Consider the following 25,333-nt stretch of genomic DNA (forward strand, 5'->3'; position numbering starts at 1 on the left):
CTAAGGTAGCTAATAAAAAAATCTAAAGTTACTTTTTAAATTGCAGGGTAAGTACCAAACATTTTAAAACTTGAATCTGATGGTAAAGTAACAAAATGCAAGTGTTATAAAAATAATGCTAAAATATTATTAAAGAATGCTCTGCTCATAAATAAACAAAAAGTCGAATAAATTAGCCTTGCAGTAAAAAAATAGCAAACTGTACCAGTATACAGGTAATAATTCACCAGAGTGTTCTGGGGACATTACTTTAGCAGCCATTTCTCACAAGTTTCTGGGGGGGACTGGCAGCATGGCCAGATAAAAATAGAAGAACCATAGGAGTTGCAGGGTCACTCCAACACCATTAGGAGGGATATCTGATACAAAGTATATTCATTCAACATGGAATTTGTTATCACTTGTGTTTGCCTAATCTAGAATAAAAGATGGAATCCCTGGTCACTTTTTTTCTGCCTTCTTCAATTATAAAGCACATTTTACAATCTTTTTATTTCTTTTTTTTTTTTACCCCCTAGGGATCACATGCAGTGGTCTAAAGAAGAAGAAGCAGCAGCCAGAAAAAAAGTAGAAGAAAATTCAGCTGTGCAAGTCATTCCAGAAGAGCAAGGTAACCAATGACATTGTGGCTCCTAGAGCCAGACTTCTCTTACCTTCCACTGGTTCAGTTCATAGCTAGCTGGTGTCATTGCTTCTGAGAGTTCATAGCTTCTTTCTAAGCCAGTCAGTCCACTTGTTCCCTTTGGTAGAATTCCTAGTTCTTCCAGGGTAGTAGGACCAAAATTAATGAAATAAATTATGTATTCACCCTATAATTGGTCTTTTGGTAGTCATAGTGCTTTTTCTGGAAGATACACATATGGATGGCATTTTAAACAAGATATGAAAATATAACTTTAAATTTTTCTTCTTGCTATGCTACTTTCAGTATGCTATTGTGCGTTTCACTTGCTAGGAACTTTGAACATATTCATGAACTTTGAGTGAAGAAGATAAAGTCATATCAAAGTTTCAATAAAGATCAAAAGTATTTTTCTTGGAGGCCTATGTATTTAGAGTTTAATTTAGGTAAAGTCTTGTCAGCCTTCACAAATGGCTTTTTAAAAAATTGGCCTGTGCTACTGTCAAAAAAATAGAAAATGAAAAGTGTTGACAAGGATATAGAGAAATAGGAGCCCTTGTGCACTATTGGTGGGATTGTAAAATGGTGCAGCCACTATGGAAACCAGTAAAGAAGTTTCTCAAAAAATTAAAAATAGAATTCCTATTATGATCCAGCAAATCATTTCGGGGTTACATAAAAAAAATTAAAAGCAGGATCTCAAAGTGAGATTGCATTCCCATGTTCATAGCTGCACTATTTATGATGGCCTGCTGTGAAGACACAGAACAAAAGATACCATTTCAAAATGACTCAAAGAGGTAGAAATTTCCACTACATCCCTTCTGCATCCTCCCTGCAACACTACTCAGTGCAGTGGGCTTCATGTGTATGTCAAAGGACCACAGCAGTGAGAGGAATACATTATGAAGTGACCATCTTATCACACTTTAAAGCAAGGTTGCACAGAGCAGTAGCTAAAGCTGCTAGGAGGCTGCCAAAGGAAGAAGACTAGTGTTCTAAGGACAAAAGGTGGAAGCAACAAAACCATGTTGGATGAATGTTATAAACAAAATGTAGTATATACATAAGATGGATGTTATCCCACCTTAGAAAGAAAGAAATCCTGTCACATACCACTGAATAAGCCTTTAGGATATCATGCTAAGTGAAATAAGCCAATCACAAAACAGAAAAATACTGTATGATCCACTTACATGATGTATCTAAAGTAGTCAAATTCATAGAAACAGCTGAATGGTTGTTGCCAAGGGTTGGGGGGGGGGAGGGGGAAAAGGACAGTTATTTGGTAGATTGAGAGTTAATGTTTGGCAAGATGGAGACATTCCAGAGATCTGTTTCCCAACAATGTGAATATACTTAACACTACTGAACTTAAAAATGGTGAAGATGTTAAGTTTTATCTTGTGCATGCTTTTCACAATGTTTTTTAAAAAGCACAGGAAGGAAAGGATGGAGGGATGAAGAAAAGAGAAGAGAAAAGAAAAGAAGTTGGCCTATGTCCTCACTGCATAACTGGGAACCCACAGATCCTCTGCCCAACTCCTACCCTGTCCATATGGGATTTTCCACCTTATTTTTCTTAAAATGATATCTTCTTTAGAACACGTTGGTTCTTTTTTTCTTTCTTTTTTAAAAAATAGTTTATTGAAGTATCAAATAGATACAGAAATTTATGCAATTTATAAATGGATTTTCACAAAGTTCAGTGAATTTTCAGAAAATGAATATATCTATGTAAAAAGTACCCACATCAAGAAATAGAATATTACCAGTAACCTAGCAGCTTTCTCATGCTCCTTCCCAATTATAGTACTCCCACAGACCTCTCACACATAAAAGAATAGCCCCCATTCTGGCCTCTAATACTATGGATTAGTTGCCAGAACACTTGGTTCTGGTCATCATATTCTGATCACTCTTATAGCAACGTAAGTATAACCTAATGATAAAGTGAGAGTCAGCAAACTATTGCTTATGGGCCGTATCCAGCCTGCTTCCTATTTTTATAAATTTTTATTAGAAAACAGACTTACTCATCTCTTGACATACTGTCTATGGCTGCTTTTGAGCTATAAGTACAGAGTTAAATAACAACAGAAACTGAATGTGTTCAACAAAGACCAAAGAACTTACTACCTGGTCCTTACAGAAAATATTCTACAAGTTCTAAGGTAATTTTTTTTTTCATAGATTGATAGCTGTCCTGAAACTCCCAGAGAAAAGTGTTTGCTTCCTGTGTAAGCCAAACAGCAAAAATCATCAATTCCATTGGTGGTTAACTATTATTCTAGTAACTTTAGTCTACAGTTGAGGCTGAAGTTCTTTGAAACAAAGGTAGTTGTAGAGACTGAACTAGTGAGACAGCCCTCATTAGCTCTGCCCTTAATCAGTGAAGATATAGCAATGCTAACCTAGCCTCTCTTGGTATCATGGATAACCTATCTTAACCTCTGTCATTGTTTGCTATGCCTTATAGGTAGTTCTTCTTCCTCCTCCTAGACATTAATGTGTCTTTGGGGATGGACAGTAAAGAAGAGCACCTGATTCACGGTGGAATCATTCTGTTTTTATAAGTTCCAACCGTGCAGTCCCACGATGGAATATGGCCAGGGAGTGTTGGGGCTGGATTTGAGGGTGCATACCAGTGGCGACACTGCCTACAGATCAGCCAACATTGCATTCCTTTGCAGGACTCTGTCACACTGTTTTTGAGGAAGTATAACTTTGCTTCTTTTCCAGCAGCTGCACAGACATATTTTCCACATTACTCAAACTTCTGCTAGTGGCCACCTGGATTTGACAGAGAGAGTCAAGCCTAAACTGAATTAAAAGTTATCAGTCATTTTAATTCACTTCCAGGAAGCTGAAAATGATCCACAGTGTATTTCCTGATAATGCAAAAAAAAAAAAAAAAAACAAGTTTTTTTTTTTTAACCCTCTTTTGAATATATCTGTTCAGATCATAGATAGATGAGCATGGCTGATACTGTTCCTTTAAAGTGCTCTGTACACGGCTGCCTATTTTGTCCTATTTATGTTAACAATGAACTTGAGTGAAGCTAATGAGAAGGTTATTTTAGGGCCTCGGAAACCGCAGTAAAGGAAAATGACAGTTCCCACAGAACCATAGTGTGACCAAAATAGAAAGGTGGTGACTGGCCTTTCTCTATAGAAACAGGAAAAGCAGGCAAGAGAAGGCTTATGGTGCCACGTTGAGGCATTTGATTTGCTTATTAGTATGTCCATTCTTTTCTGTGGAAGTTTTCTAGCTGCTCCGAAGAAGCGGAGCAAAAGATTCCATTTCAAAATGACTCAAAGGTGTACAGGTTTCTGCTGGGTCCCCTCTGTTTTCCCCCATAACACAATTTGGTGCAGTGGGCTTCTTGTGTGTCAGGGAACCACTGTAGGGGAAGGAGTGCGTTATGAAGTGGCCATCTTATCACACTTAAAGCAAGGTGGCACAGAGAAGTAGCTGAGGCTGCAGGGAGACTTGTGTTCTGAGGAACTATGTCAAATGATAGGACATTGTAATGAGAGCCATATAGTGCAGTTTCTGCTAGTGCTCATAAACCTACCACTCTGCCGAAACCATGGGTGAGGCTTCCAATTTGATATTCTCTGATGAATATGGGTCAGGGTGAATAGACTGTTGAAAAGCTTTGCTCCCAAATTTTGTGAGAACCCCAAGGAAGCCTTGATCTGGCTCTTTCACCACTGCCTCTGTTAACCATCTTTTCTTACCTAGAAGAGTTTTTAAAGTTTTTAAAGAGCCAAGCTCTCCCATCACAAAGTATTCTGTGTACAGATCATTATACAGTAGGTGTTGGGAGTCGCCCCAGTTCCAAAGACTAACTTCCCCATCCCCGGAGAAGAGCTGTTCAATGTTGAGCCCTGCTGGCTCACATGATCCTTACCCATCAATCAGACTAGCCCTGCTGGCTCACATGATCCTTACCCACCAATCAGACTAGCCCTGCTGACTCACATGATCCTTACCCACAATCAGAAAACACCCCATGCCAACTGTCAAACCCTTCAACTGTTTAACTGTCAAACCACCCCCAGCTCTATAAATATGCAGAGCTGTTCCTCAACGATGAGCCTTGTTCGTTCTTTCAGTAGGAGCACTGTTTATTGATCTTATCTCACTTTATTAATGCCACTGGGAGGAAATACTGGTTGTTCTCCCATGCTGGCTATTCTGGCCCATTTCTCTTAGTCTCTCTCTGTTATACTCTCCTGTCACTCCCGTCTCCCACTTCTCACCTATTGTCTCATCTGTTGGTGAGAACCAATGCCAGGAAACACCCCCGTAACCTGAAAATAAGAAGTTATGCGTCACAAATAATAATCTTTTATTATTATTGACAATCTTGTTTCTATGGTTAAAATGCATAGCATTCAGGCTCTCCTTAGTAATATTTCATTCAATTAGATTGCCAGATTAAAGATTTTTGATTCCACATTTACTTTTTGTAATTACTTTTAAATTTTATTATAGCTCATATTTCTTTTAAATGAAGGTTAACTCAGAAATGAGAAAGATATATTTGGCAGTTTTGATTTTACATGGTTATATTTTATAGTTTTCTAAGAAGATCTCCAGTGTGTTATATCTCAGCTGGTTACATAGCTAATATAATAGGTATTTTAAACTTTTTTTAAAAAAGTATTTTTAGTTGTAGATAGACACAATACCTTTATTTTGTTTATTATTTTATGTGGTGCTGAGGATTGAACCCAGGGCCTCACATGTGCTAGGCAAGTGGTCTACCACTGAGCCATAACCGCAGCCCAGGCTTTTTAAACTTAATAACAAAAGCAGATGCTATTTCCACTTTAAAATATCTTTGTAAATAACTACCTACCTAGGATGGGTCATCTCTATCAAGTAAAATAATAAGAGTCTTATTGTACCCTGCCTTGTGAATACCTTACCACTTAAGAGAATGTTCTATATGAAAAAAAGAAAATGAATGGCAAAGTTCTTTGAAGCAAAGGTAGTTGCAGAGACTGAACTCGTGAGATAGCCCTCATTAGCTTCCCTTAATCAGTGAAGGTGGCAATGCTAACCTAGCCTGTCTTGCTATCATGGATAACCTATCTTAAAAGTTGTGTGCTGATAAATATAGACTACTTGTTTCTAAGATGGCTTTGACTGTTTAAAGTTTCATGCAGCACTCTCAGAAATACACTTCTAATTTAGAAAATTTAAAAGTTCTCTTTTATTAGACAATGAACTTCATCAGTGACATGTGGAAATTTCCAACTTTGAGAGCTCAGGTATTTGCGTAATTGATGTGCAAAAATAACTTCAAATTGCTTTTTGTTACATGGCAACTTAGAATAAATTTTCATAATTCATATTAATCATATCATATATGCCAGATACATAAATGGTTTAATTCAGTTTTTTAGTTATGATGTTCGGGGTGATTCAGAATGAATCTGAATATTTAAGTATAGTTAGTATGCCATATTCCTTCTTCAGCAGTATTGAATTTAGTAAGTGAATAATTGAGAAGTTGCTTCATCTGGCTTTGTTAAAAAGATCACTACACCCGTTTTACTGCCACTGGCACGGAGCAGTTACCCCTGAATTGGCAACTTAGGAATGCAAAAAGAAAAAAAAAATGTTTCTCCAAGAAAAATTAATGATTCATACACCTGTTAGGAGGTCACTTAGACAAGATCAAATTGATATAAATTTTTCAAAACTATACTCTTTTTTTTATCATTATTGACCTGAACTTGTGGCGGGGTTAACAGCAGGTTGAAACCATTTTTCACTCATGGTCAGAGAGTAACTCCTCCACTTCTACTGTTATCACAGATACTCATGCAGTTCAGGAAATTAAATCATGCATCAAAGGTGTTTGTTGTCTCGTGCTCATCATTATGATGAGTTTGATTAAGCTTCCGTGGGGCCTCAAAAGCTGTCACACATCACTGGGAACTATGGATTTGCCAGCATTGATTTGAAATATTGCTTAAAGCACAGCTGTAAGAGACCCATTGGTGCCGCTTCTTTTTTTTCTTTCTGTCTCACACTTCTATTCTTACAGAGTATTTTATATTACTGTTGTTCATCATAATTTCATCATATAACCTAGCACAGTTTATATTTCATACAATATGAAAATAAGATTTAATTAATTCTGTACATCTGATCTATTTAAGGAAGGTTAAATATAATCAATGTTATTTTTTACAATTTACTTATACTGACTAGAAGTCATACTGAAGTTTTAATTTTCATCTTTATGTTTCATAATTGAGAGGAAAGAAAAACATCATTTTCAGAGATATTTTGGGGGTTGATCATGACTTTGTGTTAGGAAGATGGAGTTAATATAATGGTTAAGAGCACAATTTTCAGAATTTGACAGACTTAGGATCTAAGTTGTAACTCTGCTCCTTCTAGCAAGGTGACCTTAGGGAATTTTTTTATCCCCTCTGACCTTGGATTTTTTTATGAATTGGAATAGCAATGTCTATATAGGAGATATTATTAGGATTAAATGGGGAGGGGGTAGTCCAAGTAAAGCATTTGACATACTACTTGACATACCATAAATATCTAATATGTGATTATTGTAATTTTTTGTATATTCATCTTTATTTCAGTTCATAAATGTATTAGTTTGACCCCAGAGATTTAAGGTACATTACAGATATCTACAGTAGAAAGCCCAAACTAACACAGATATCTCTAAGGACATCTAGCTAGGTGCATCTGTAATCCATTCAAAAACATGACTGGTTGTTTGAATACTCCACTGTCTACTTAGGAATAGTGGGGAAAGCAAGTAATTTGTTAGTGTCATATGGTAAATTTTTATTCCATAGACTTCCTGGCAATCTATGGTATATCTTTGGGTAGGGGGTGGTACCAGTTAAACCCAGTGGCCTCTGAGTTACACCCCTAGCCCTTATTTGTTTTAATACTTACCCATATTCAGGGCCTTCCTGAATTCCTTATAAGTTTAAATGGGCACCTGGCCAGGTGAGTAGTCTGATACATCATGGGTTAAGGTGTGAATACAGGGATCATGTAAGAATTTGCATTCCTAACCAATTCTCAGGTGAGTCCAAAATTTCTAATACTGAAATAGATTTTTCTGTTTAAATGACCATTTTTTAAAAGGAGACAAATATGCCCAAATAATTACCAGAGATTTTCAAACCCTTTGTTTAAAAAAAAATTTTTTTTTGATCACTTTACTGGCCAGGCATAATGGCATACACCTATAATCTCAGTGACATGAGAAGCTGAGGCAGGAGGATCACACGTTCAAGGCCAGTCTTAGCAATTTAGTGAGGCCCTAATCAACTTAGGGAGACCCTTTCTCAAAATTAAAAGAAAAAGAGGCTTGGAATGCCTGGGTTCAATTCTCAGTACCAAAAAGAGAAAGGAAAAAGAAAAAGAATCACTTTACCAATTCTTTCTAATTAAAGGACCCCAAGTCAAGTATTAGGCCAGTAGCTAACTCTTCTCTCCTCAAATAAACATTATTTGGAATTGAGTGTGATTTCAAAATGAAGTAGAGATGAGTGGCAGTCTTTCTCTAAAAGCTATTGATATTTTTAATTGTTGTTATTGGTATAATGGTTCATGTAATTGTTTGATTTTTTTCTCGTAATTTTTGAGAGGAAAAGACTTGAAAAACAGCTTGAAAGTATAGATATATTAGCAAACATTAACCATTGTTTTCTAATAGTAATTGAGTTCTTTTTAAAAATTGCATACACTGGGGTTCAATTTAGATTCCTCAGATATTTGTTATCTAAAACAGATTGCAATCACATTATTACAGGTTAATTTTCTTTATAAACTTTAAAAAACAAAAGCAACAGGCTCGTGTTTAGACCAGCAGTCCAATTCAAGATTGTGCTGTTTGTAAAACTAAAAATGTTTGTTTTTTTAAGAATTCATGGGGCTTAATAGAAAAATACACAGAATTGTTAGAGCCTAAGCAGACTAATTTGGAGAACTGTAATTCAACTTTCTCATTAAATGAGGAAACTGTAGGCTAGGTGAATGAAGAATTCAGCTAAGATTCTTCATCTTTGTGTCAGATGTAGAGATACTATTTTACAAAAGATAGAACAGTATACCTAATAATTATGAAATTCTTATCATTGCTTCAAATTTTCATCTGTGATGAATGAATATAAATTTTAAACTTACCATCAGTGTGCTTACTGTGATGTGATTTTTTTCTCTTAGTAAATTATCCTTTATTTTTGAATTACTATGTAAAAAGTTGCCCTGTTTGACTTGCATGGTTTATTTGCTCCCATGTTGTTGGGCACTTGAATTCTTTCCCACTTTTTTCTATTACAAACAGGACTGCTATGCACATACGTTTGCCAGGATATTCCCCTGTACTCTCTACTTCACCGCCATTAATTCCTAGGGGAATATATGCAAACTTAATCAAGGTATAGTATTCTAGTTACTGGTAATTAGGCTCAAATTTACCTCTCAAGTAACTTGACTTTGGAAACCTAAATACTAGAGCTATGACTAAATGTAGGTCTTCTTATCTTTAAATATAGGTCTTCTAGCTGCTTTTTATTAGGCAGAAAATCTTCCTGCGTGGAATGAGTTACAAAGAGAGTGTTTCTAAGGCAAAGGAAGAGAAAGAGGTTCAAAAAGACCCTTGGGAAATTTGGCAGTTTTTTAATTTCTCCTGAGTCTAATTTTTAGAAGGTTGTTTTGTTTCTTACACAGTATATCAAGTACCCTCCAGTTGTTGAAAGTGGAGATAGAACTATTTTCAAGATAAATATACATTTTTAGATAAACCATACATAGACTTGCTTCTATTTGTGCAGATGTGAGCATGTTTTGGACTTAACATCCCATAATTCTTTTGTTATAAAGATTCACTTTCATTTCTCAGATCTTAAGTACAAATTGGAGTTCCTGACTTCATAGCAGTGTTGCTGCTGCTGGATACAATTGTCTTGATGAGAAGGAAGTCTTGTGGTTAGATGGGTGGAGATCTATAATGGGAGGCCATAAAGATAAAAAAAGAAAGAAAGAAAAGGAAAACTGTAAGCTTCAGGACAGGGCTATATAACAATGATGAGCCTGACCATAGGCAACTGCTTGTTCTGAGAACAGGGGCTTCTTTATAATGATGAAGAATATGAATCTTTTAGTTTTAATTTATTTTTTTAATTAGGAAATTCACATGGATCAAATTCAAATGAAAATTCTCCACATCATGATCCCTACTAGCTCCTCCATTCATATCCTGAGAGAGATCCAAGGTTACTAATATGTGCTTACCCTTCCAGAGGTATTTGGTACCTATACAAGTAAATGTGTATATACACACACATGAATGGTTCTGTGTGTACATGCACATTTATTTTTCCTCCTCCTTTGCCCCCCCTCTCTCTTAATGAATGGTTGCATAATATATATGATGTTTTACAACTTGCTTTTCCCCACCAAAACTAAATCTTGGAAATACTCCATATCCATTAAAAAGCTTTTGTATCATCTGCATCCATTTTTAAAATGTTATGTGTCTATATTGGGTGAAAGTAATTATTTTTTTAATTATTTTTTTAATTTTTTGTAGTTGTGTATGGACAGAATGCCTTTATTTTGTTTATTTATTTTTTTAATGTGGTGCTGAAGATCGAACCCAGTGCCCAGGCAAGTGCTCTGCCACTGAGCTACAGCCCCAGCCCTGAAAGTAATTCTTAATTCATGGATTAAGTCTGGGGATTGATTAGCCTGTTATCTCATAGGAGTCAAGAAATGTTTGTTGGATGAATAAGATTGGGAGTAAATTTTAATGTAAGGTACATATTGGAAGAATCAGGAGGCTAAGAATTGCCTGAAGCTTTGAGACATTTGACCTAACCCTGGCCCCATGGCCCCTTTGTATTTTTTTTTTTATTTTGAGAGAGGGTCTTGCTAGGTTGCTTAGGGCCTTGAAAGTTGCAGAGGCTGGCCTTGAACTTGCCATCCTCTTGCCTCAGCCTCCCCAGTTGCAGGGATTACAGCATGTACTACCATACCTAATTTATCATTTGAATTATGCAATTTCTGTTTTGATCATGAATTTTCACATTTGTCAAATGGAAACTTATAAAACAAGGTATTCTGCCGCAGTCCGGCTGCAGCAAACTAGGGGGTGACGAACAACTTGTGTACCTTGATACAGCAGGAATGGGAGCCGTTTATTGTAGGACAGGAGTGATATTTATACATTCCACACAGCTTATCTTAATTAGCATAAAATAGATACAGCAGTCAACCAATAAGGAATCTCCACACTTAATGGCTTGCTGGCATTACTTCACAAACCACTCCCTCTGGCATTTTGCCAGGCGCCATCCAGACTTGTTTACAGACTCTAACATTTCTCTGGCAAAATGCCAGCGCCATCCTGACTTGTTTATAGACTCTTAACAGTATCCTTTCTGTAAGATAGTAAAAATCCACAAAGATTATTAGTAAAATATGTGATTGTTAAGATTCCAATATTAGACTATAGAAAGTAATTCTCAATGATTATACTCATAAAACTGACCATACTGTTAAAGATAAAAGCAGAATTATGGGGGTAGAACTACTAATTCACTTATTGATAATTTGAGGAGAAGTAAGCAAACCTCTAATTTTAATTTTTTATCAGATAAATAAATTATTATAAGACTAAAGATATTCAATCATAAATGTAATTATTGACAATGTATATTTTTAACAGTATTTATTAAAAATAGTCACCAAAACAGTAGCTAATAGTAAATATGATTCATAGTTAAATAACTTTCTTTTTTCCTCTCTTTTAGATAAGTATGAAAGTGAAGCTAGTAAATACTGGGATGTATTTTACAAGATTCATAAGAATAAGTTTTTCAAGAATCGTAATTGGCTATTAAGGGAATTTCCTGAAATTCTTCCAATTGATCTAAAAACTAAAGAGAATGCAAGAGAATCATCATGGGATCATATAAAACCTAATGCCACAAATTGTTTCTCAAGAATACAAGAAGAAAAAAACCATTTTAAGAAAAGTTCTGGCTCATCAGATGACCCAAGCAAAGCAGGATCTGATTTTTCCAACCTAGACCCTAAAAAACTTGGAAAAGGACCCCTGAAGACTGAATTGTTTCCTGGTAGCAGGGCCAATTTCAGAATACTAGAGGTACTATTCTTAAGGGACAATAATGGGAAGTGACAACATTTTCAAATTCATGTTTCATATGTTTTATTAATGTTCCAGATGTTTTAGGTGGAAAATGATCAAATCTAAGTGCTCAGTGTACTTTTATGCATAAATAATACTTAAGGGACTCACATCTTTAATCAGTCAAGTTTTAATTTGTGACTTTCAGTTTCATTTCTATTACCCCCTTTTTAAAAAAATTTGACTGTTTTCATTTCTACTGTGAGTGCAGTTTTGCCTATTTATAACGTTTTGGTCTTCATATTTACTCTCTCTGTTGTTACTTCTTTAGGTGAAATAGAAATAAGTGAAATATGTAATATGCTCTATCTAGTGTAGACCTTTGTTTTCTATTTTTTAAAACTAAGACCTGTCTTTCTGATTAAAAGAGTAATATATGTTGATTACAGAGAATTTGCTAAGAAGCATATAAGAGAAATTATCTATAGTCCCCAAAGGATTTAAACACTGTTAAAATTTTATTGATTTTTTTCTCCTTTTGCTTATATTGTACACACATTTTGGGGTTCTGCTTTGGTTTTGTTTAACATAAGCAGTTTTACCTATCTTTAAAAGTTCTCTCTAAACATTTTCCTCAATGCAAATTATTTTACTATGTGGAAAACTATAATTTTTACATATCTATTTATATACTACTGGACATTTAAATTGTTTTCTGTAGCAGAATGTCTTTGGGTATAGGTTTAATTAGCCCTAGCCTTTATCATATTTATTGCAAAAGTTTTAATGTGGTTTATTTTGGGGGTTGGTGTATACAAATTTAAGATATTTTCATAGTCAAATTTTCAGTGTTATTCTTGTGATTTATTTCATTGTTTTTGAATATAGAAAGCCCTACTATATCCAGAGATCTAGTAAACTTCTTGTTTTTAAAAAACAGAAAATTTGACATTGTGTGGAAAATGTAATGCATTCATGGTATTTGTTTATTCTCTTCATTTTAGGTTGGCTGTGGTGCTGGAAATAGTGTTTTTCCAATACTGAACACCTTGCAGTGAGTTTTATTTAGAGTTTTCTCCTACAGAAGTTTGCATATTTATGAGATGTTGAGAAATTTTGAAAAAATGTTGTCATGTATATGCCAGTGGTGTTCTTAATTCCCACATAAACAATAACTAAAACATCTTCCAAAAGAATCTCAGTGACTAATTTACATGAAGTTGGAATCACTCTGAAAATGGTATTTCACAGACACGGGTTATCCACCATGTGTTTGAAGCCTGCGTTTATGAGGATAAGAAGACAAGAAAAGAGCAAGAGGTTTTTTTTGTTTTGTTTTGTTTTGTTTTGTTTTGTTTTGTTTTGTTTTTGTGTGTGTGTGTGTGTGTTTTAACTGTTATGAATTGTTCAACTTCAGAGATAGCTTGTTCCTCCTGAATACTTAGATGTCATTTTACACATAGAAAATTGAGTTTAAAGTTTACACCTTAGTCCTCATTTTATTTTGTTGTATTTTCTGAAGCAACACCCTATATAAGACTTTTGCACATCAGATCATTGTGTCTAGGCTTGAGATTGTTTGGAAGTGGCAGCAACTAATCATAAATCTTAAAAAAGAAGAGCAGCTGATGGAGACAGTGATATTCTCCTGACCTTCCACCTTGTTCACCATCTCACCTCTGTGTGTTAGTATTTCCATAAAGAAGAAGATATACCTTATAAAACTCGCCATACATCTTTTACTATGCTGCTTTGTCAAGTTGTTTTCTTTTTCAAAGTTTATACAATAGTTTTCACATAATTTTTTCTCTATAAAACCAGCCATAAGCACATTACAGTACATTTCCATTAGAGGAAAGAGGATGGAAATCACCCATCATCCTAACATAACCACTGATATAATTTTCATTTATTGTGCATAATTTTTAATTTAACAATGTGATCTTTTAAACTTTCTATTATGAAAATTTAAAAGCACTGGAAAATCAAAGACAAGGACCGTGAATTTCCATAAACCCATTGCCTCGTTCAATAATTATTAACATAATGCCAACATCATGACACTTTATGTTGATTATTCAGATGTGTCACCAAAAAAATCAGAACATTCTCCAACACTTCTATAAACCAAACATAATGAATAGTAATTCCCTAGTGTTATCTAATTCATGACTAGTTAAAAGTGGCCAGGCACAGGTGAATCTGGTAAATTTACAGTTTTGAATGGCCTTTCTTTTTTTTTTTTGTAATTTTTTACCTTTTTTTTTTTGTATTCTCTTTTCCATTTTCCAGTTTCAGGGCTGAAACATTGCCAGGTTCCTTCACCCCAATAATATCTGAACTTTTAATACACTTAAATTCACTTTATTGGCAATTAGATTGCATTTTATTTTACGGCTGTTCTCAAGGTATTATTTGTCATCTCATTTCTTTATTCCTTATCGTTCCAGCTACTCTTTTTATATTTCTTGAGGTAAAGAGCATATTTTGTCCCAATATGATTTTTCAGGTTGTCCCACAGTACGATATAGAGCTCAGTGTGTATTGACTGCTCAATCTCCAATTCCCCACGTGTTAGTTGTAATAATTCCCTGCTTGTTAGTTGCATTTTTCCCTCTGTACTTCTCCCTCCAGCTAATAATTACAAGTTCTTTTCCCCTCACTTCTGACTCTTAGCTTCTTGGCTGTGTCTTTCTTTCTTCATATGTTTTAGAAATCATGGTAGCTCAATAATTTGAGATAATTCATTCATCTTTAAAAGACAACCAGTGACTAGTTTTCCAAAAGATGGACTTAGTCATCCCCCAAAATCAACTAAGAAATTATATTCGTCACTTTTGGAGAGTATAGGATTAATATTTTACCCTTTCAGAATACCTTACCATAATTAGACCTCTGGAATTGGAGGTTAGGTCATTCTCCAAGGATCATTTGATTCTTAAACCCCCTGCCAAGAGAATGCTTGGTGGTGTGGTAGTAGTAGTGATATTTGCACCTGCTTGCTTGGATAAGGGCCAGGGCAGTCAACTGATTTTACAGAAAGTCATTGGGTGGTCACAAGACTTCAACTTGGGCTGCTGATGTAGTGGGAATTCTGTCTCAGAGGTCATGCTGCCGTCCTAGTAGGATATGTGCAAGTAGCACATGCTTTCTTTTAGTTCCTAGACTGTTCTATATCTTGTGGGTATTCAGTAAATATTCAAAGGTAGATTGCAGAACTTTTATTAATAAGCTAAGTAAACCAGGGTTCAAAAAAGCATTTTTAGTTATTTTGAAGTTTTTAGAGGACCATGTTAGTTTTTTAGTTCCTGAAAGGCCAAGGCAGATATCCTTTAATAATAGTGGAAATGGTAATATTAGCAACAACAATATAATAATGACTAACATTTATTGGGTGCTTACTCTGTACCTTTCCAGAAACTTTACTATGTAAGTTCATTCAGTCCTCATAACCACTTTAGATGACATATTTATCTCTCTTTTAAAGATGAGGGGACAGAGCTACTGCAAATTTAAGTCACATCCTCAGTCATACAATTATCCCTTAAGTCACTAACTATCCCTTGGTCACACAATTAAATGGTAGAATCAAGACTCAAACCTTCAGCTGTCTGGTTCCATAATCCTCATCCTTAGTCATTATACCACATGTGCAGTTTGTATCTGAGTGGTAATTGAGACCATTTCAAACACATGTGACCGCCTAGAAAATTACAAATCACATTTATATGTATTTCACAGGAAACAACAGGGGTAAATGGTGGAATGAAGTATATTGATGAGATGGATGAAAAAAAATCAAGCAGTTCAGGTTTTACCTTTGGTTCAGTACCAGTTAACTTTTCAAAACCAAGTCTTATTTATTATACTTCAACTTTGACAGATTTTAAATTGAATGCAAATTCCTAGTGCCACAGAATAAATGAATTATATGTGAACATAGTATTCATCAGTGAGTAGCATTTAAGAGTATAATCTGAGCCTGGATGAGATTTTGCTAAATTCATATTTGTGCTTATGAATTGCCTCTTGAATCAAATTAGAGGTTCTAATTTTGTGCTTCCAGGCCTGCCTTTATGTCTTGCCACATACCAGCTTGGGCTCTCCAGGATCAGCTCTGCTTCTAATTCCTGACATGTGATTTCCACCTCTAAACTGTCATACCATTGCTTCTTCTCCTTACTTAGCAATGCTATCATCCCCCTTCAGAACTTTAATGCTGGCCCTCTCTGCATATCCCAGCTAGACCATCAATGCACAAGAGCCAGGACCATACATATATACACAGTATTTAAAAAGTGTGTGGGTCAGTGCAATGGCACATTCCTGTAGTACCAGCTCCTTGGGAGGCTAAAGAGGATCGCTTGAGCCCAGGTTTCAAGGCCAGCATAGGCAACATAGTAAGGCCCTGTCTAAAATAAAATAAATGTGCATATGTGTTTCTGCCCATTCGAGCTTCTGTGAGAAGCCCAAGAGACAAATGAGTAATACAGAAAGGAAGAGGAATGAAGGAAGAGTCTGGGAGTCTTTGGAAAAGCGTAGGACTGACCAAGCTAAGGAACTACAGTACATGCTGGGGGGAAAAAGGAGGAAGATGGAGCAATGTTGGATGTTGGCCTTGGAGATTTCCCATGTTGGGAATATGATGACTGCCAGGACCATACTTAAAATTACTCTCTAAAGACATGGTGACCTCCTTCTGTGATTCAGACATGTTTCTGTATAACATGACTCAAGAATTATTTGATACCAGCCTGCAGAGGCTGATCATGAAGGGTACTGGCCCACAAACTTCATAGTACATTCCTGCCCATGATTAACCAGTCATTGCTACTATATTTAAAATTAAAATCAAACAGAATGTATTTAGATCCAAAAGAAGACAATTGAAATGAGTTAAGACTTTTTATGAAGCAAATAGGCCCAACTAATGGGTGGCCTTAAAACCGGAACAGGAGCTTGAAAGTTACCCTGTAATTAATAAGTCTCAATCAGTACAGGAAGTGATATTCAAAAAGGAGAAATGACAAGCCAAGTGTCATCCAAAATTTTATTAAAGAAGTAGTTACCAATAAATCAAATCTATAGTTTGTTTTCTTCTAACCTGACCATGTTTGGACTCTAGATTTAAATCCTTCTTCCTTTTTCATAGGAACACCCCAGAATCCTTTCTTTATTGTTGTGATTTTGCCTCTGGAGCTATAGAGCTTGTAAAGGTACACTTTATATTTTCTTTAAGGAGTCCATTTAATAAGGTCAAATTTATTTGCTTTTGAGGAATTCTTTTGAAATGTTTCTAAATCAAATATTATCTGTAACCATTTTTAACTGAATTTTTATGACTTCTGAGAATCATGTCATGACTGCCTAAGATATTAATTATCCTAAAGCAATAAAACTTGTCTTAAATTTTTTTAATAACTTTTTTAAAAATTTATGATTTCTTTTATGTGGTGCTGAGGATCGAACCCAGGGCCTCACACATGCTAGGCAAGTGCTCTACCATTGAGCCACAATCCCAGCCCCAAACTTGTCTTAAATTTAAGATAGATTTCAAGGAACTGGTAGACCTAGAAAAGCCAACAGCACACAGAGATGACCAAAATGGTACTGACCTACAAAATTCATGTCTATGAATGTGACTGTACTCCAAACAACTTGTTTAAGTTCAAAGGAGATCAGTTAAAATTAGTTATAATTTTCATATGGATAAACAAGTTCCCACCCCCAAAATTGAAATTTTCTGTTAAATCCTACAAGATCATCTTATTCATATCTGTCTCTAAAGCTATAAGACTGTCCTAGACTATAAGAAAAACAGTGGAAAACCTAAGATTATTGCACAAATCCCTGAATGGTAGTGAGTACTACCTTAGAATGAAGAGACAATTTTAACAAAAAGGAAAGGAAATTTTACTAACAAAAATGTACAGTAAACACATAGTTGAGTAAAACTTTTAAAAAGTAAGTAAAAGCCAAGTGCAGTGGCCCATATAATCCTAGCTACTCTGGATGCTCAGACAGGAGAATCACAAATTTGAAGCTAGCTTAAGCAACCTTGTCTCAAAAAATTAAATACTGTAGCTAGGTGGCACACCACTTGCCTAGCAAGCATGAGGTCGTGGGTTCAATCCTCAGTATTGCAGAAAAAAAGAAAATTAAGTAAAAATTAGATTTCTGATAATAAGAGTAATTCTTATTCATTGCAAACATTTTCCATAGTAAAAAAATAAAAAACAGGGGCTGGGGTTATGTGAGGCACTGGGTTTGATCCTCAGCACCACATAAAAATAAGTAAAGATAAGATATTGTGTCCATCTTTAAAAAAAATCTTAAAAAAAAAAAAAGCCTAATGGAAAAGAAATAAATACACCAGAATCACTTCCTAGGGTGAATCAACATGATGTGTTCCTGTATTTACATCTGGTGATATTTCTGTAGACAAATTGTGTGTGTGTGTGTGTGTGTGTGTGTGTGTGTGTGTGTGACTAATGCATTTTTTTTAAATTATAGCTTTATTGAAATATAGTTCACATACTATTCCCATTTTGAAGTATACAATTCAATGGCTTTTAGTGTATTTAGAAATGTGCAACCATTACCATTATCTAATTTTTATTATGTGCTATAGGATATTTGTATTTTAAGCCAAAAGAGATATGGAAAAAGCAGTAGGAGAGTTGAGGAACATCTTAGTGCCTCTAAACAACACAGGTTAGGCCTCTAACAACTGCCTACTGACTCATAAGACCTGCCCTACTCCTAAATTCAAAGAGGGATTACAAAAAATATTTGTTATTAGATCTAGGTACTAGACTTGATTTTTTAGGGCAGCCTGAACTAAGCTAATAGAAAAATGAACTGGCAATAAAGTGTATTCAAATTTACAGAGAGAAGACTCTTGGGAGAAAAAGTAAAAATTTGACCTTTTTATTTTTTAAAAATCAGCTAACTCCTTTTTTTTTTCTTTTTCTTTTTATTCCTTTATCATGACAGTCACACTCATCCTACAGAGCAGCCCAGTGTTCTGCCTTTGTTCATGATGTGTGCAATGATGGCTTACCCTACCCTTTTCCAGATGGGATCCTGGATGTCATTCTCCTTGTCTTTGTGCTCTCTTCTATTCATCCTGACAGGTAAATGAAGACGAAAGGGCAAATCAAATGTGTAAAGCTTCTTTATCACTAGTGGTTTTTGAAACTATCAAAGCAAAAATGACAATTCTTGAGTTTATCATTTAGTGAACTACATTATGTATAATATGCAGCCTTTTAAATGCAGTTTTTTCTTTTTTCAGACTTTAAGAAAGAAACTGGTCAAACTACTTCATTAGCGAGCTTTCTGTCACTGTCAGAATGAAGTGAACATATTCTGGCAAGACACATACCTATTAAAAGTGACAGTGCTTCAAGGAAATTACAAATTCAGAACAGCCTAATAGACTCCCAAGAGGGAAATTGTACTTGGTGATCAGAAACAAACATCTTTGATTTAGCATCCTCCTAAATGTTTGTGAAGAGGTGGGCTGTGGATCTGTTTGGCTTAACACAGGTCTGTTGATGGGCTTTTGAACTTTTGTTTTAAAGAAGCCCACTAAGAAATTAGAGGTCATAGCAATTTGTTGGATTATCCGTAGACCTTTATGATTTAAGGTGAGCCCAGTGCCATTATTCAACTATATCTGCATATATAAATATAGATAAAGTTGTTTTGTTTTTGTTTGTTTGTTTTTTCCACAGTGCTAGGGATTGAACCCAGGGCCTTGTGCATGCTGGGCAAGCACTCTACCACTGAGCTATATCCCCAGCCCCCTAAATATTTATGACTGAGATTTTATGTTTGCACAATATTTTAAAGCTGTAAATGCAGCTTTTCTCTGGAAACATAAAGAGAATATTATTACCAATTATAATGATCACCTCTTTTAAAATTGTGCCACCTTCTGTGTATTAAATCATATGTGTGGCTGGTGGCAGGACTTGTTCTTATATAAGGTTTCTTAAAACTGTTTTTTTTTTTTTTTGCAGTATACAGGCCCAGATCACATCAAGCACTTTATGTTTGATGACTGTGACCCTCTCCCAAAGAATCTGAGTTACTGCGTGCTTCTTTCTGTGCAATTATGAGATCACTAGGATGCTTTAAAGTTGTTTTACTTCCCAGAGATAAGCACTTTGATTATTTTGGAGAATGAATTAGATTTCCAAATAAATCTGAAAGAAGATTCTACCTGATATATGTACCTGGTTCCATGAAGCTAACTTTTCTTCAGTTTCTATACCTTATTTCATTTCTGCTAATTTGTTAATCTGTTGGCATTGTTCAGGAACTAGTAGAAAATGTCATATATGTTTTTTGTTTCTTTATATGAATAGTTAAAAGTATGGTGTAGGTGGGTAAAAAATAATATTTCCTATTTGGTACCTATAACAGGAAATGTATAAATTCAAAATAAGACTACATAAAAACTATTTGAAATTAGTTTAGATCAAGTATTTTCTCATTATTTGAATTGAATGTTAAAGAAAAGGGGAAGTAGATGTCTTAGGAATGATTGTTTTTATAGTACAGTATTTCATTATGTTTTTTTTTTAGAAAATAAATTCAGATATATCATGTCAGTACCACTTTCTAACCTACATGGAAATGATCTAAAAATTAAGTGGATGAGCTGAGTGTGATGGCACATACCTGTAGTCCCAGTTATTTGGGAGGCTGAGGTGGAAGGAATACTTGAGCCAGGAATTCAAGAATAGCCTTGGCAACATAGTAAGACTGTGTCTCAAAATAAATCAAATCAAAGTAAATTTATTAAAAGAGGGACAATGGTACGTGAAAAGGCAAGGCAGTATCTTTAGAATCATTTAGGATCATAATCATGGATTTGCCCCTAGGAAAGTTCTAAAAGAGTAGTTTGGCAGCTTGGAAAATTCAGACACAAATAAATAGCCAGCAGTTCAGCTAGACCCTGAGTCTGGAGGTTCCAGCTGAAATGAAAAAAAAAAAAAAAAAAAAAAAAACGTAGGATGCTACAGGGGGGAAAAAAAAAAGCTAGTTGTCCTGGTTTATTGAAATGAAAGTATAAGATACTTCCTGTAGATCCAAGCATAGAGCAGATAATCTACAAATACTCATGTTTTAAATCTCTTCTTTTCAATTGTCCTGTCCCATCCTTCCCTCTCATCATCTCCCTCCAGCAGAGAAGAAGATAGCAGAGTCAGCCCAAGCAGGAAAAAGAAAGAAAAAGGGCTTTCTCCCATTTTTGTCTTGTTCACCTCTTCTCCAGCCTGGTCCCATCTGCGGTTCTCAGGAAGCAGCTCTGGAACTGCAGTCTGACCCAAAACCAGGATGCTCAAGAAGAACAGTGCCCTGCTCCTTACCTTTATCCATGAGCCCAGACATTAGAGGATAGTTGGAGGAAAGGATGTGCAGACGGAGGTGGCTGTATTTTGAAGTCCATGGTTTTTATTTTTTTGCATTTTAGTTTCATCTTTGTTTTATTAACAATTACAGAACTTTTGCTATATACATAAAACATTTATCCTGAAAGCGAATATTTTAAGGGTTAGGTATGGTTTTCTTTCATTGACAAAGCCCAAGGATATAAGCACAATATGAAAATGATTTATAATAAACAAGGAAAAAATATATTTCTTTTTCCATTTTGTGTACTTATGTTCCCATTTTTTTAAAGGACTTTTCACCTAATCTACAATCTCTGTCATATTTTTCTTGTTTTCATAGTAGCTTTCATTTTCTCATCATCTACTTCCTTCATAACATGATATAATATGGCTTACACCCCTCTATTCCACTGAACAGTGTTTTAATTTACATATTAAAGTAATTGGAAGTAATTTACATATTAACAAATCTAAACTCCTCGTTTTCAAAGTAGAAAACCTCAGCAACTTTAAGTAGCTTGGATAAAGCAGAGACAACAAGGACAACACAGGCTGCCATTTACCATTCTCTGCCCATGGCAGACATTGATAATCAGTTTTGTACTTTGATTGTCATTCCCAGTGGGCTCTGTGAGTCCTGAACAGAACTCCATAGGCAACTAATGCCACTCACTCAATATTGACATGAGATATGAATCTGCCATCCCTGGCGCATAACACATGCACCATGAACAAGTAACCCCAAACACAAAGTTAAGCAATTGTAAGGAGTCATATTTGACTGCAAGTCATAGGAGTAGAATAAAAGGAAGAAAGCATAAGGCTTTCCAGTATTGAGGTAGGAATTGGGATTAAGGAGAAAAGATTTTTTTTGAGAGAGAAAACCATTTAAGCATTGGTTTCAATGAGGAATAGGTGCTCAGAACCAAGCATGTAACAGTGTGGCTAGAGGAGGGGCTTCAGATTGGGAATAGTAGAAAGGATGTTGGAGGGATTCATTGGGGTCATTAGTAAGAGATCTTAAGAACTCTGCTAAGAAATAAAAATTTGCCCTATGGGTTAAAAATCACAAAAATTTGTAAACAAGGAGATTGATGGTCAAAACAACCATTTTAAGCAGAATAATTCACTAATAATGTGCAGAGAGAATTGATGGGAGAATAAAAAGCATGTTAGGAAGTGAGGGGTCTGTACTAAGGGAGTTCCAATGGGGGGGGGGAAAGAGAGAAAACAACAAAGATGTCATTAAAAAAAGAAAAAAGAAAAAGCACAAGAGAGAGAGGATGTAGAATTTAATGCCCACATAGATAGGATAGAAGAAGAGAAAAATTACCTCTCCTTCATGAAGTGAATGAGAGTACCTTTGAACAAAAAATTAATCAGAAGAATGAACTAATTTTAGGGAAAGATAATCCCTGTCTGGATAATGTACAATTTGGAATGACTGTGGCGTAGTTTTTATTTTGCAAGGAAAATGAAGTATCTTCACTTTTTGTCTCCCTCAGAACAACCTTGCTTTGCTTAAATATTAAGAGACATCTAAACATTTTGTAGTTCAGCTTTCGGCATCATATATCAAACTGTATGAAGGGTCATTTGGGTGATTTCTTGAAACTGTAGGGCTTTTGAATCTGGTCATTTAGCAAGTCAATGGTGCTTTTTTTGGGGTGGCGAAGGGTACCAGGGATTGAACTCAGGGGCACTCAACCACTGAGCACACATCCCCAGTCCTATTTTATATTTCATTTAGAGACAGGGTATTGCTGAGTTACTTAGTGCCTCACCAATACTGAGGCTGGCTTTGAACTTGGGAATCCTCCTGCCTCAGCCTCCTGATCCCCTAGGCCTGTGTCACCACACCTGGCTCTTTTTTTTTTTTTTAATTCCTTCTTCACACAATATGTTTGTTTTTGTTGCCTTTACACTGATGATTTAAATTTCTTTGGCATTATTGAGCTTCTCTGACTTTGTTTTTAAGAAGGTTAAATCTGGCAGAAGATTTCCACAAACAGGGTATCTTGCTTTGTTTTCAAAGGATGCAAGGTGTTGTCAACCGGCTGTCGAAGTTGCTGAAGCCTGGGGAATGCTGTTATTTCGGGACTATGGGAGATACGATAATACCCAGCTTCGTTTTAAAAAGGGTAATGATATATTCAGTTTGGGGTTATTTGTATGTGTTTTAAAGAATGTTCTGTTTATCTATTTCATGTCAGGTTGTTTGAGGTTTTTGTTTTTTAAGAAATACCAAGTGTTTCTTTTCTTTTCTTTTTTTAGGGCATTGTTTATCTGAAAATTTTTATGTTCGAGGAGATGGTACCAGAGCGTATTTCTTTACAAAAGGTATGCTAACCTACAAGAGGAAATAATTATCTTGAAAAACTCTTTTTGGTTATTATTTGCATGGAGAAACTCAAAAGCTATAAATTTGAGGCTTTAGTCATGATTAAATATTGGATAGCTTCATAGTTTGGTGCTTGTAATCTACATAAAAACTTGAAAATGGCCTTTTTGCCTCTTAATCTTCTTCCAGTTAAAACTACTTTAAAGAATCACCTGCTATACTCTCAACTCAAGTAAAGGTGCAATATGTAATTTTGGAGATATTGTTAGCCTGGATATGAAAAATTGATAATATTCCACAGCCAAAAGAGGGAATTTTATAAGTCTATAGAAAATTACTTACCTCTAGTCAATTTCTCATTTTAAAAAAGCATTTCTGACAGTACCAAATGAATTCTGCATTTAAAGACTTCCCCAAACTTATGTAAGTACTCTTATAACGTATCATTTAGGGTCTCTGTAAACCAACAAAAAAGCTCAGAAAGGTAGCACTTTTCAAATATTGAAAGAAGCAACCAATAGTTTTGTGTATCCATTTATGCCTGCTGTGTTAGTCTGTTCATGCTTGGTATATTTTTCTAAGGTAGAAGAAACCTGTTTGGTTTCACAGATTCTTTTACCTAGTTGTATTGGACAGTGTTTCTTGGTATAAATTAATTTGAATGTCAAACATTTCACTAATATTCCATTGTTCATTACCTCCTCCTTAGTCATATGTCCTGTCTTTGCCATTTTTGTCTCACAGGGGAAGTCCACCGTTTGTTCTGCAAGGCTGGGCTAGATGAAAAGCAAAATCTGGTTGATCATCGCTTACAAGTTAATAGGAAAAAACAAGTGAAAATGCACCGTGTGTGGGTTCAAGGAAAATTCCAGAAACCATTACACCCAAGCCAAAATAACTCCAAATTGATATTTTCATTCTTTTCTCACCACTGAACTATGTACCATGATGAAGTACAAAGCCAGAAGACTACACTATCCAAAGGCTCCTGCAAATCTTTCATTTCTCAAAAGACAATAAGAAGAAGAGAATTTGTTTCCTTCTGTCTTATCATGGGTGAGCTCTTCGCGCATTTGAAGCACAATTAAGTGATTTGGAAGAGTGTACCACTTTCTGTGTTTTCAAAACTTGATACCCAAGCTTGTTTGGGTTTATTACATCTAACAATTTTGCTTTTCCCTGAGTTTTAAAAACATTCAATTAAATTACTAAAATAAATCAGATAATTTTGAGAAACCATAACCTGCCATTTTTTAAGAAGCAGAAAAATCATCTTCTATATTTATGTATATAGGCTTAGTAAAGCATTTTTCCCAGTCAAGCCCTCCTCTGTTGTCATCTCGTGGCAGATAGGCAGTATGTCATGTTTCTAGGGAAAGCTACAAGCCCAAGATCAAGATATATTATTATTTTTCCCCCAAAGCTTTCTTTGTTTGTATGTTTGGTTTGGTTTGGTATTTTTGTTTTTTGATTCAAAAACTATTATGTCTGAAATGCAATTTTAGTTTCTCTTTCTTTTCTAAAATTGGGGAAGTATGGCCAAGCTAACATTACTTTTAGGCTATTCTTAGATGTACAAGTTGTTGTAGATTCTCTTTAGGACAACTGTCATAACCAAGAAAATTCCTATAGCAATTAAAGATTTATTTACTCCACTGCCTCAAAGGACACATGTTGGTTTACAAACTTCACTTTGTAAAAATGGAGTTTCTAAGATTGGTCTTTCATTACATAATATTTACTGAGTACTTTATGTTGTGCTGAATTATGTAAAATAATATAATCAATAAAGATCCAGCCCTGT

At 35.2% G+C, this 25,333-nt stretch overlaps 1 protein-coding gene across 1 annotated transcript in view; it reads left to right on the forward strand.

Annotated features, from left to right (window-relative positions):
- The window catches only part of Mettl8 (methyltransferase 8, tRNA N3-cytidine), a 49,063-nt gene extending 23,730 nt beyond the window's left edge, over window positions 1-25,333 (forward strand). Inside the window, 9 exon segments of the mRNA XM_076865650.2 lie at window positions 519-610; window positions 11,447-11,802; window positions 12,789-12,838; window positions 16,937-17,000; window positions 18,781-18,920; window positions 23,224-23,264; window positions 23,267-23,329; window positions 23,463-23,528; window positions 24,274-25,333. Of these exon segments, the coding sequence (XP_076721765.2) occupies window positions 519-610; window positions 11,447-11,802; window positions 12,789-12,838; window positions 16,937-17,000; window positions 18,781-18,920; window positions 23,224-23,264; window positions 23,267-23,329; window positions 23,463-23,528; window positions 24,274-24,464 (1,063 nt within the window). The 3' untranslated portion in view covers window positions 24,465-25,333.

This window comes from Callospermophilus lateralis, chromosome 9 (genome assembly GCF_048772815.1).
Source record: "Callospermophilus lateralis isolate mCalLat2 chromosome 9, mCalLat2.hap1, whole genome shotgun sequence".
NCBI lineage: Eukaryota > Metazoa > Chordata > Mammalia > Rodentia > Sciuridae > Callospermophilus > Callospermophilus lateralis.